This window comes from Myotis daubentonii, chromosome 11, assembly GCF_963259705.1.
Source record: "Myotis daubentonii chromosome 11, mMyoDau2.1, whole genome shotgun sequence".
Lineage (NCBI taxonomy): Eukaryota > Metazoa > Chordata > Mammalia > Chiroptera > Vespertilionidae > Myotis > Myotis daubentonii.
This window is the reverse complement of record NC_081850.1, coordinates 64553022-64566602: the sequence shown is the minus strand read 5'-3', so window position 1 is coordinate 64566602 and position 13581 is coordinate 64553022. Positions and strand designations below refer to the sequence as shown.

Sequence of the window (13581 nt, the reverse complement as noted above, 5' to 3'; positions counted from 1 at the left end):
TGACCAGGCCTGAGGCCTCCGGCAGAGGTGTCAGGCCTGGGCAGGGGACCCCCAGCTCCCTGCGGTTGCAGGCTCCGCCCCTACCCAGGCCTAACGCCTCTGGCCTAGGCGTCCGGTCCGGGCAGCGGGGACCCGCAGCTGCAGTGGCCCCACGATCGTGGGCTTCGCTTTAGGCCCAGGCAAGGGACCCCTAGCTCCCGGGACTGCCAGCTTCGACCGTGCCCAGCTTCCATCGCTGGCTCCACCCCTACTTCCTGCTATCACTGGCCAGGGCGGAAAAGGCACCTGATTCTCTGATCATGGCTGGGGGGCAGGGCAAAGGCGGCCTCAGGGCCGCCTTTGCCCTGCCCCTCAGCTCTTAGCTCCCCCCTGGGTTTCTGATCACTGTCAGTGGCAGGGGGCTTCTTCCTGCTTTCCCTTTCGCCTCCCTGCATTGTGCCTACATATGCAAATTAACCGCCATCTTGTTGGCAGTTAACTGCCAATCTTAGTTGGCAGTTAATTTGCATATAGCCCTGATTAGCCAATGAAAAGGGTAGCTCGTACGCCAATTACCATTTTTCTCTTTTATTAGTGTTGATAATTTAGTGCATTTAATAATTGCAGCTTATTTTGCTATTAAGTTCACACTTGGATGTGGGTTTTTAAAGAAACTTATTGCATGGCTGTTGGTCCTCATTTAACTTGACTTTTTTATGCATTACAAATCTCAAGTAAAATTATGAATAAGTTCAGGCAGGAACTGAGATTTGTTATTTTTGTGCCATATTTTCAGTGCCTAGCAAATCATCTGGCAACGAGTAGACTAAGTATTAAATGAAAATTAATTAATTAATTAATTAGTCACTTACCAAAAGCGTATCATGTATTGGGACCTGGAAATTCTGTTGCAAACTAATTATACAGTTAAACAGACCATTATAATATGACATAATGAGTGATTTTATAAAAAGTAAATAAATGAATAGGATATTGTGTATATGTGTGTGTGACCAGGTACAATTTTTTAAAAACAAGAAGTAAAGATGGTGTTGAATCAAGGAGAATGAGCAAGAATTAACCAGTTAAAGAGGTGGGTGAGGGTGAAGAAGGGCACACTGGCAAGCAAAGTAGCAAATTGAGTAATAGAGCACGTGACTCTCTTGGGGAACAGAGAAACTAAGGGGAAGTGGGACGAGATGAGGCGCAAGTCTAAGCAGTGGCCAGATCATGAAAAGCTCTGTATCGTGTACTTTTCTGTGTTGATCTTATGTTGATGTCTGTGTGGAGGCACTGAAGGATTTTACGCAGGTGAGTGAAATATTCAATTTTTCATATTCGAGAGAACACTGGGCCTAGAAACATATTCAAGTACCCAAATAATTTAATATAGGATAAAAAATGATCTTTCAGATGAGTACAGAAATAAATGGTTCTTAGACAATTGGTTAGCTATGTGGTTAAGAAAATACCACATAGTTAAAAAGAAGTTGTACACACCCTAAAACCCAGCAGTTCTACTTTTTAGTATGTACCTTAGAGACATTTTTGACTTGCACTTAAGGGATATATAATTGGATTTTCATTACATCATTGCTTACAATAATAAAATATTGAAAATAACTTAAAAGTTCATCAGTTGGAAAATAGAGAATTTTGATGTTTGGTTGAATCATCTGAAATTACTGCTACTCAGCCATTTTATAATACAGTCATAAAACAATATTATATAGGTGCTAAAAATGAATAGCCTAGATCAAAATAATTCATCATGGATACGTCTCAAAAAAAAATATTGAGTGAAAAACTCATACTGTATATGTGTGGTATGAACACAGACACACTCAGGCAAAAAATCAGCTTCTTTAAGATAGAGCATCTACGCATGACAATAACTAAAAACGTTTTAAAATACAGAATTTTTTTGAAGATGACAGAAGTATTTGTTGAGAATCATATGCTTTCATGCTCACACTAAAGTGGTGCTTTCCCAATAGGAAACCACAGTGCTATTGGAACAAGCAGATGGACCCTTGGCAGCCAAAAGTTACAAATTCTCAGGCCCACTCTACCATCCTAGTTCTTTACTTTTATATCTTCTGTTTCTTTTTTGTTTTTGTTAATCCTCACCTGAAGATATTTTCCCATTGATTTTTAGAGAGAGTGGAAGGGAGAGGGAGAGACAGAGAGAGACAAACATCGATATGAGAGAGACACATCAATTGGATGCTTCCTGCATGTGCCCCAACCAGGGCTGGGGATCAAGCCTGCAACCAAAGTATGTGCCCTTGACTGGAATCGAACACGTGACCACTGAGCAAAACAGGCTAGAACTTGAAAGAAAATTATGAGTGAGGAAATTTTGAGGGATTTCTTGAGAGAGATCATCTCTAGTGGGAGTGAGCAGTGCAGATCATTAGGAGATTATGAGATGTTGGTGGAGCAACTCTGATGATGACACAGTCTAGGATGTGACTGTGGATCTGAGTCACTGAAGTTCAGTGAAAGAACTTCATAGCATTGAGCTCAAGGTACTCTGAGGCCAGGTTTTGATGACTTATGTATAAAAACATTTAAATTACACAAGAGAATGCTGGGAATTGGGGAGTAAGGACTCTCCCATGAGTGTTGGATGACTATGGAAGAATAACAATGATGAGGAAGGATAGCGGGTGGGATAGCCAATAACATGAGCATCAAAGGAAACACTAACCACATGAACACCCAGCTAACGCATACTGACCGTTCAAGGGTTGATCACATTACATTACTTCTGGGACCCTCACATATATTTGCCCTTGTAAGTCCCTATGTTATACCTGCAACCAGAGTTTGGTGATGGAGGGGGTATCATTGGTTTTTTGTTGTTGTCTTTTTTTTTTTTTATCAGAGCTCAACTAGAAAAGAACAAGTGAAGTAACATTGCACAGTTGCTTTGAATGCATAATTTGAAGTAGTTCTCCTAAGTTTAAAAACTGTTCCTTGAGGCTTATCTATGGATTTCTTAGGAATGAAAAGAATTTAAAATAATTTTGCCCAACAGCTTCAGGGCAATCTCCTTCACTGGGTAGGCATTAAGGGATCATCTGAGAATAGCCAGACATCTGGCTCATCTGATGAGCAAGTTGTGCATGCTAAGCTTAGTCTGTAGCTGTTTGAGGGGGAAGTCGCATAGACTAGGTAGGGCAGCTTTGTAAAGTCCTTCCCCAGGTTCGCGTGCTATTACATTAAACATACTTCTAACTGGGTCAGAACCAATAGAAGGAAACTTCTTGCTTTATAGTTATTTTGCTTCTAGTCTAGATAGCTGCAAGCCAGCAGAAAAGGTAATGCAATGCGTTCTTTTAATCTCACGACAGTTTAAAATTCTGGGCCGAAGGTGGTATCTGAGTGGTTTTTATCACGCAGCATCGTTTAACTTCACAACGGGGGAACGAGCAGCGGTCGTGTGTTTGGACCTGTACCCGGCAACTGATTACACAGCGACTATCACCCTGCTGGGGTCGCCGGAGCAGCACTCAGTGCAAGTAATGGTAACAACCGCACCTGCAGGTAGGTTTGCATGCCCCTCTGCTCAGTATCCCAGGACCACAGGCGAAGTATGAAAATTGTACGATGTGGGGGCCACAAAGAATGCTAGTCTGGGAGTCAAGAGATGTGGATTCTAGTCCTAATAAACTACCAACTTTGGGGATGAGGGTGCCTGAAACTTACCACCTCTCCCCTTCCACACAGGGGGGTGCTGGCTCATAGAGGTACAGACCAGGAATGGACTGTTGGACTCAGAGCTCCCCTGTAGTGATGGATTGGATATTCTGTGAAGCCTCCTATCTCTCACCCCAAACTTGAGGCAGCTGAGCCTAAGGGTAGTCATTATAGACAGCTAGAACTAACTTCCAGGGGATCAGAAATGTGAGCTGCACTACGTCAGCACTGGCAGGACAGAGAGGCCTCCTGAGCAGACCATGTGTGAGCGCATTAACCCCCATAGAGCACAGTGGCCTAATGAAGGTCAGGTTCCTTAGAAAGGCCCCATGGCCTTGTGAGGATGCCACAGAGAGGCCAGCTCTATCAACTCCACAGCTCCCCCTAGCGGGAAGGGACACAGAAATCTCTATAAGGCCTTTTGTTCTTTCATCTACTGGGGTTTCCCAGACAAATTTATGGCCAACCAGGTGGAGAGGCTGCCCCCTTTAAAGGTAAACAGTAGAAGAGGATGGGTCCTGCTCCTGTCTTCCTGAGGTCTCCCTCTCATACTCACTGCAGCTCTTAGCGGGAAGAAATTAATCAAAGAACTTATATGCATATATGCATAATCCATGGGCACAGACAATAGTGCCATGAAGGCCTGGGGTGGGATGGGAACCTGGTGGAGTAGGGCAATGGAGGGGGAAGGGGGGCATTTGTAATACTCTCAACAAGAAAGAATTTTAAAAAGAAATTTAAAAATCCCCAGCCAGCATGGCTCAGTAGTTGAGTATCGACCTATGAACCAGGAGGTCATGGTTCCATTCCAGGCCAGATCATATACCCGGGTTGCTGGCTCAATCCCCAGTGTGGGATGTGCAGGAGGCAGTCAATCAATGATTCTCGCTCATCATTGACATTTCTATCTCTTGCTCCTTATCCTTCCTCTCTGAAATCAATAAAAATATATTTAATATATAAATTAATTAAAAAGGAGGAAACAAAGAATGATGATGATATCCACATTCCACCCAAGAGGTTCTGACTTCATCTGTGTGGAGAAAACCACTGTCACACGGAGCATTCTATGAATGTGCCCAATAATAAGAAAAGCAGCTTCTTTGACCACAGCTCAGGTATTCACTGTGAATTAAAATCAAAAGAAGGGGGGGATAGAGCACTCTTCTCTCTATTCCCTGGTAGAAAACCCTGAGGGTAGTTTATGATGCAGATTTCGGATTGCATGCATCATTTGAGCTCTACAGTGACCTTATAAAACATCCCCCATAGCTGATTCCTGTTTACAGAATTGAACTCCAAACAAAAGATAGTCAAAGACCACAAATAATTTAACATTGTTTCTTATATTTTCCCACAAAATGATAAATATAACTGTTCTCTGTTGGAGGAGTTATGTCTGAAGTCTGCCTACTTGTCTTACAAACCATTAGCCTGAGAAGTTCATACTTGCAGTTGGTCAAGCCAGAAATTGGTTTGGTATACCCAATCATTTGTAATGTGTCCAAAACAGGGAAAGTATTTTAAAAAAAGAAAGAAAAAAGATAGTGATATTGTAGATCCAGCTAGGTAGGACCATCCTCATGGGGTAAATAAAGAATTCATTTACATATTGTCTGTGACTGCTTTTGTGCTGCAAAGGCAGAGTTGAGTGGCTGTAACAGAGCTTATGGCCCAGAGCGGTGGTCGGCAAACTCATTAGTCAACAGAGCCAAATATCAACAGTACAATGATTGAAACTTCTTTTGGGAGCCAGATTTTTTAAACTTAAACTATATAGGTAGGTACATTGGTATTAACTTAATTAGGGTACTCCTAAGGCTTAGGAAGAGCCACACTCAAGGGGCCAAAGAGCCGCATGTGGCTCGCGAGCTGCAGTTTGCCGACCACGGGCCCAGAAAGCCTGAAATATTTTCTAACTGACTCTGTAGAAAAAAAGTTGCTGACTCCTCCTCTGAGTCATTAATGTTTGCTTTCATATCCTTTCTCTTGCTTTTCTTTTCTTTTTTATCTTTAAATTCTTTATTAGGTAAGGAATTGCAAATGTGTCCTCATCCCCCCTCCCCATTAACCCCCATCCTCCTCCCCCGCCCCCCCCGCCACTCATGCTCTCATCCCCCTGTTGTCCATGTCCATTGGTTTGGCTTATATGCATGCATACATGTCCTTTGGTTGATCTCTTCCCCTTACCCCCACCCTCCCCTACTTTCCCTCTGGGGATTAATAGTCTGATTGCTGTTTCTCTGTCTTTGGATCTGTCCCTGTCCATCAGTCTATGTTGTTCTCTATATTCCACAAATGAGTGAGATCATGTGGTATTTATCTTTCTCTGACTGGCTTATTTCACTTAGCATAATGCTCTCTAGTTCCATCCAAGCTGTTGCAAAAGACAAGAGTTCCTTCTTTTTTACCTCAGCATAGTATTCCATTGTGTAGATGTACCACAGTTTTCTAATCCATTCATCTGCTGATGGGCACTTAGGCTGTTTCCAGATCTTAGCTATGGTGGATTGTGCTGCTATGAACATAGGGGTGCATATATCCTTTCTGACTGGTGTTTCTGGCTTCTTGGGATATATTCCTAGAAGTGGGATCACAGGGTCAAATGGGAGTTTCATTTTTAGTTTTTGGAGGAAGCTCCATACTGTTCTCCACAGTGGCTGCACCAGTCTGCATTCCCACCAGCAGTGCAGAAGGGTTCCTTTTTCTTCACATCCTCTCCAACACTTGTTGTTTGTTGATTTGTTGATGATAACCATTCTGACAGGTGTGAGATGGTACCGCATTGTCGTTTTGATTTGCATCTCTTGGATGATTAGTGACTTTGAGCATGTTTTCAGATGTCTCTTGGCCTTCCTTATATCTTCTTTCGAAAAGTATCTATTTAGGTCCATTGACCATTTTTTTATTGGGTTGTTTATCTTCCTTTTTTTAAGTTGTATGAGTTCCCTGTAAATGTTGGAGATTAAACCCTTATCGGTGATAACATTGGCACATATGTTCTCCCATGCAGTGGGCTTTCTTGTTGTTTTGTTGATGGTTTCTTTTTTTGTGTAAAAGCTTTTTTTTTTTTGATGTAGTCCCATTTGTTTATTTTCTTTTTAGTTTCCATTGCCCTAGGAGCTGTATCGGTGAAGAAATTGTTTTGGCTTATGTCTGGGATTTTGCTGCCTGTGATTCCCTTAGTATTTTTATGGTTTCCAATCTTATGTTTAAGTCCTTTATCCATTTTGAGTTTATTTTTGTGTATGGTGTAAGTTGGTGGTCTAGTTTTATTTTTTTGCATGTATCTGTCCAATTTTCCCAACTCTATTTATTGAAGATACTGTCTTGACTCCATTGTATGTTCTTGCCTCCTTTGTCAAATATTATTTGAGCATAGTGGTTTGGGTCGATTTCTGTGTTCTCTATTCTATTACATTCCATTGATCTATATGTCTGTTCTTGTGCCAGTACCAGGCAGTTTTGAGAACAGTGGCTTTGTAATAAAGTTTCTTCTTAATGTCTATCAATTCCTTAGACATAATTGGTAATTAAAAGGATTAATAAAATTTCTAGGTCAAGAGTGCCCTCTTCTGTCATTGAGTGAAGTGCAGTTTCTTTAGAGGATATTTTTGTTGTGTTTTTTTTTTTTTTTGGTGAGGGTGGGGTTGAATTGTGTATTCTATTCTGGGATTCTCTTTTGCCTTGTGGAATCTTGCATTTCCTTCTGAGTTCCTTTTCCCCATCACCACGTAGTCTCCCAAGGACACCAAGTCCTTCCTTTTAATTCTCTTCTTTCCCAGAAGCAGTACCTTTCTCCTATCAGGAGTCTCAGAGACTTGTGAGACTGAATGGGTTATGGAGAACCAGCACAATTCCTAATACACAATAAGCATCTGCCAAATGTTAATTATTACTTACATTTACCTTATGACATTTGCTATGCACTCTCTTGAATTTTTGTCATACTGATAGAGGGTGTAACTCTTCTCCTAGATGAAATACATATTAAGGGCAGAAACTTAATATGTCTTATTCAGAGCTCCTCTGTTCCCTTGGGTTAATATGGTATGAGGTGCTTAGCCTTTCCCTTATTGCTGATTGTTTTCATTTAAACGACTAGAAATGCTGTGCTTGCCACTGTCCTGGACACGATGAAGGAGGAGCTCTCAGTTCAATGGGGTGATAGACAAGGATCAATAGTAATACATAAAATGTAATTGAGGCCTGGCCGGTAGCTCAATTGTTAGAGCATTGGCCCCTGCACCTAAAGGTCTTGGGTCCGATTTCTGGTCAAAGGCATGTACCTGGGTTGCAGGTTTGATCCCTGGCCCCAATCGGGGTGGTTGTGGGAGGCAACCAATCGATGTGTCTCTCTCACATAGATGTTTCTCTCTCTCTTCCCCTCCTAATCTCTATCCCTCCCATTCTCTCTACAAATCAATGGAAAAAAGACAAAATGTAGTTGAGGTATTTGCAAGGTACTAAGGGAGTACAGAGCAGAGTTGCTCTCCCACATTCCTGTGAGCAGGAGGGATTACAGACCCACCACTACTGTACCATTACGTGTGCATACCCAACACCACGTGGGAGTCCAATATTAGCTTATCTCTATGGATAACTATTTCCCAACTCAATTTATTTTCCACTGATTTGAAATTTCACTGTTTATAAATTCCCATGCATAGATAGATTTCTGGATTCTGTTTTGTTTCATTGATCGATTTATTTATTTATTTATTTTTAAATATATTTTTTATTCATTTCGAAGAGGAAGGGAGAGGGAGAGAGATAGAAACATCAATGATGAGAGAGAATCATTGATCGGCTTCCTCCTACACGCCGTCTCCTGGGAATTGAACCTGGGCGTGTGCCTTCACTGGGAACCAAACTTGATGCTCAACCATTGGGACACACAGGCCAGGGTTGCTCTATTTATTTCACTTATACCTTTAGTAGTTACAAACTGTTTAATTATTATAGCACTCTTAATGGGGGTGATACCACCTTCAGGGGTCAAAATTCACTCCAGGAGGGCAAAAATTAGTTATTGAGGGGCAAAAAAAAAAAATTATTCTTTTTATATATGAAGCATAGTATACACACAATATCTAAGAAACACAATTTTCTGTGGTGTTAAAAAAAAGACTGTTTATGGCCCTAGCTGCTTTGGCTCAGTGGATAGAGCATCAGCCTGCAGACTGAAGGGTCCCGGGTTTTGGTTACGGCCAAGAGCACATACTTGCGGGCTCGATCCCCAGTTGGGGGCATGCAGGGGGTAGCCAGTCAGTGATTCTCATCATTGATGTTTCTCTCCCTCTCCCTTCCTCTCTGAAATCAATAAAGATATATTTTTTAAAAATAAAAAGGACTGCTTATAGGACTATAATGAAAAAAGGTTGAGAAACACTGTTATACCTTTATAATAGGTACTGATACCTTGCTGTGTCCTCTTTCAATAGCTTTTCCCTTTGCTATTCTCATGAATTTTCCCAAAGGAATTTAGCAGTTTTGCTTTCTATTGAATGTGTGTGCCCAATTGATTCCTGCATCTGGGCCTTTGACCTTGGAGCCCTCGGTGTGACCCTTCTATCTCCGTTCTTGGTGGCTCATTCACTCACATCCTTCAGGTCTCTACTTATGTATCACATCCTCCGAGGGCCTTCCCTGGGCATTCTAGCTGTCCCATTATGGTGCTTTTCTTCATAGTCTTTACTAGCCCACAAGATGATATTTTTATTTATTTGTAACTTTATTTTCTGCCTTTTTAACTAGAATGAATTCCATGAGGTGCAGGGATTTTGTTCACCACTTTATCCTTAGCCCCTAAGGCATGCCTGGCACATGGTGAGAACTTTCTAAATAGTCACTGAATGAATGTGTAAACTGACCACATTTCAAGGAGGCCCATCGGAATCACCATTGGGAGTGCAATCCATTTATAGGTTTATTGGTGGAGAATTGATTTCTTTTCACCTGCGAGCCTTCCTGTTCACAGATGTGTCATTTCTCTCTTTATTGTTTTCTTCTTTGTCCCTTCAGGAAAAAAAGTTTAAAAAATCTTCCTGCAACTCTTGGACATTTCTAGTTAGATTTATTTCCAGGTATTGGAAGTTTGTTTGTGGTGTGGTTTTTAAAAAAATATTTTAAAAAATATCTATCTATCCATTAACTATATTGTTATTGATTTCAGAGAGGAAGGGAGAGGAAGAGAGAGAGAAACATCAATGATGGGAGAGAATTATTGATTGGCTGCCTCCTGCATGCACTGTACTGGGGATTGAGCCCACAACCCGGGCATGTCCCCTTGACTGGAATCGAACCGGGGCCCTTTAGTCCACAGGCCGACACTCTATCCACTGAGCCAAACCAGCTAGGGTTTTATTTATTTATTTGAGAGAGAGTGTGAAAGAAAGAACTTGAACCTGACTGAGGGATCAAACCCACAACCTTAGTATATTGGGATGACACTCTAACCAACTGAACTATCCAACCGGGGCTGTTCATGGTGTCTTCTCTTGTGAATAGGGATCTTTTAATTTTTCTGTTGTCTTTTATTTGGTGTTTTACTTTCTGATTGCTGGTATAAGTTACTGCAAATTTAGTGGCTTAAAACAACACAAATTTACTATCTTATAAAAAGAGGAAAATTCATTTCTTTGCCCTTTCCAGTTTCTGGAGCCTGCCTTCATTCCTGGTGGAATTCTCTATCTTTGAAGCTCATCAGTTTAATCTCTGCTTTTGTCCACAAATCTTTTTCAAACCTGGATTTTCTTTTTATTTCTTTTTTAAAAATATATTTTTATTGATTTCAGAGAAGAAGGGAAAGGGAGAGAGAGATAGAAACATTAATGATGAGATAATCATTGATTGGCTGCCTCCTGCACACCACCTACTGGGGATCAAGCCTGAAACCTGGGCATGTGCCCTTGACTGGAGTCTAACCTGGGACCCTTCAGTCTGCAGGCTGATGCTCTATCCACTGAGCCAAACAGACTAGGGCCTTTTTATTTCTTTTTTAATTGACGAGAGAGAGAGAGAGAGAGAGAGAGAGAGAGAGAGAGAGAGAGAGAGAGAGAGAGATCCATGTGAGAGAGAAACATCCATTGGCTGTCTCCTGCACATCCCCTACTGGGGATTGAGCCTGAAACCTGGGCATGTGCCCTGACCTGGATTTGAACTGGAGACCTCCTTCTGGTGCACAGGATGGTGCTCAACCAACTGAGCCACACTAAACAGTTACTCTGCTTTTCTTGTCTTCCTCTTATCAGGACCCTTGTCACTACTTTGGGCTCATGTGGCTAATCCAGGAAAATCTCCCTATTTTAATCACATTTATAAAGACCTTTTGCCAGGTGATGTAGCATGCTCACAGATTCCAGGGACCAGGGTGTGGGCCTCTTTGGGGGGGCCGTTATTCAGCCTGCCATACTTGTTCTTGCAGCTATATAAGAAACTATTAGTTTTTCTATGTTCTTGTGGTTGTGTGCACTTTGCCAAACTCCCATATTTGTTTTTCTGTTTTCAAGCCATTTTATATTTGTTTTTCAGTTGATTCTCTTAGATTTACTGGCAGTTGCGTCATTTGTTCTCTTTCTTACTGGTATTTATAGCTCATTTTTTTCTTGCCTCTTTCTGATTGTCTGGAATCTTCTGACTAATGCTAACTAATAGCTATGAGACCGTGCATCCTTGTATTGTTCTTAACTTTACTAGAAATTGCTTCATTGTTTTACTGAGAATGTTTTATAAGCATGGTGGCTTCTAATAAACACTTTTAAATTAAGGAGTTTCTATCAAATTAAATCCTAGTTTATTAAGATTTTTAGTTAGGAATGTATTAATACTAAATATTAAATGTATTCATCGTTGTAATTATAAAAATAACCATATGTTATTTTCTCTTTTCATCTATTAATAGCTTTCCCAATAATGATCATCTCTGTATTCCCAGAATAACTCTCTCTTGATCATAGTGTATTGTACTTTGGGTTTACTGCCTATTCGCTAATGTTTTATTTTGGATTTTAGTATTTATAAGTGAGTTTGGCATAGTGTGTTCAGCGATTGGTTGTGCCATCCTTGTACCGTTTGGGTGTGTGATTATCTAGTCATAGTGAATGAACTGGGAAACTTGCCACCTTTTTGTATAGTCTGGAACTGATTAAATAGTAGTGAAGTTATTTCATTTTTGTATGTGTCATCAGTGTGAGGTTCCTTGGGCCACTATTACTTATCTCTAAAACCATCTTCTCTATCCAGAAGTGAGGTATGTTATCCTGAATCATCGATACCTTCTTACCTACTCGGTCTTACAACATTTAGAGGATAGCATGTGACCTGTGGGACAGGTTTTCTCTGGGCAAAGCCACCTGGTCCATAAAGAACTCTCACGTTGACCAACTTGGCTTCATTCGTAGGAACCTGTCGGGCCAGGGGCTTACACATAAAGGCTTGGCTCTCATGAGACTTCTTTTTCAGATGCTGTGGGAGTTGTCTTTATCACGTCTTAATTATCACAGTGTTCCTATGAGACTTCTTAGCAAGCCTGCTCTCTCTTTTTTTTTTCACTTTAGGGACAGGGATAATTATTGAAGGGGGTAGACCTCTGATAGCAGAGTTTTGAAAAGTAGTCTTTATTTTAAAAAGCTGGCGGTGGAGGTTGCTTCTTTGTTACACTGTACTAGATCTGAACTAACTTTGGATTGATTACCATGAAAGGGAGCAGAGGCCAACAAGTACTTTGATCATCAGAGATGAGGAAGCCCAACATAGAAGCCTTCCCATCATGAAAAGCCTGACTGCTTACGATAGGGATGCTCAGGCCCTCACAGAGCGATTCTCAGCTCGGGGCTGAAACGTGGCCCTCAGCTCAGAATTGCAAACTGATGCTTATTTGTATAAGTGATGTTTCCAAAGCTGGTACAATGAGTTGCTGTTTTAACTTAAGTAAACCAAGGGAGTTTGCAGCAAAATTGGATATTTAAATAGTTTTTTAAAAAGTATCATTTTTTTAAAAAAAAAACAACCATGTTTTTATTTTATTTTATTGATTTCAGAGAGAGGAAGGGAGGGAGAGAATCATTGATCGGCTGCTTCCTGCACGCCCCTTACTGGGGATTGAGCCCACAACCCCAGGTATGTGCCCTGACTAGGAGTGAACCATGACCTCCTGGTTTATAGGTTGATGCTCAACCTCTGAGTCATAGCAGCAGGACAGATTTAAATAATTTTTAAGAGGGATCCTCTGATTGGGCATCTTGCAATCCTACATCTTTCATTAGGGCTGATTTTACATAAATGTAAAAGTGTGTTACCACTCATTTGTAAACTAAAATGCTGCTGAAATCATTCTATGGAAATGCTTATCCTTGGAAAATGAAAAGGTAGTATTTTTGTACAGGGTGTCCAATGACTTCTCATTCTTTTCTCCCTGCAGTTAAACAGACCATCAGCAACACTTCAATATTTAATGAAACCTGCTTGAGATGGAGAAACATGAAGATAGCTGATAGAGAGGAAATGTATTTAGTGAGTTACTGAAAGTTACTCTATTGATGGCTGTTTGTGTTGTGTGGGAGGTTTAAAAAATATCCACGCACCTAAAAATCTGCTTACATAGCTGCCATTGCGAATAAGAGAATTATAGTGACAGTTATAGTCAGAAGTAATAAAATGGGCGCTTCTGCTGCATTTTTGACAAGAGTGACCTTGGGGACTGGTGAGAAAGCCAGGAGAGGTGTTCTGGGTGTGAGCACATAGCCAGAGCAGAGTTGAGAGTTGATGTTCAGGCAGGATCCGAGGAGGAATCCAAAGGCTTTTGCATGTGTGTGACTCTCCACACCAGTGTCCCTGACAAGGGTCTGAATGTGTTGCCTAGAGAGTCCAGGGGAACTTTGGAAGCTAGATGTGGTT

At 41.1% G+C, this 13581-nt stretch overlaps 1 protein-coding gene across 4 annotated transcripts in view; it reads left to right on the top strand.

Annotated features, from left to right (window-relative positions):
• Positions 1-13581, top strand: part of SUSD1 (sushi domain containing 1) — a 92772-nt gene that overhangs the window by 55176 nt on the left and 24015 nt on the right. For all 4 annotated transcript variants that reach the window (XR_009447698.1, XM_059657652.1, XM_059657653.1 and 1 more), the window contains 2 exons: positions 3339-3531; positions 13106-13197. Coding sequence is in view for 3 of the 4 variants with exons in the window: in XM_059657652.1 (XP_059513635.1) it covers positions 3339-3531; positions 13106-13197 (285 nt within the window). In the remaining variant the exon portion in view is untranslated. The remainder of the gene's footprint in view (positions 1-3338; positions 3532-13105; positions 13198-13581) is intronic.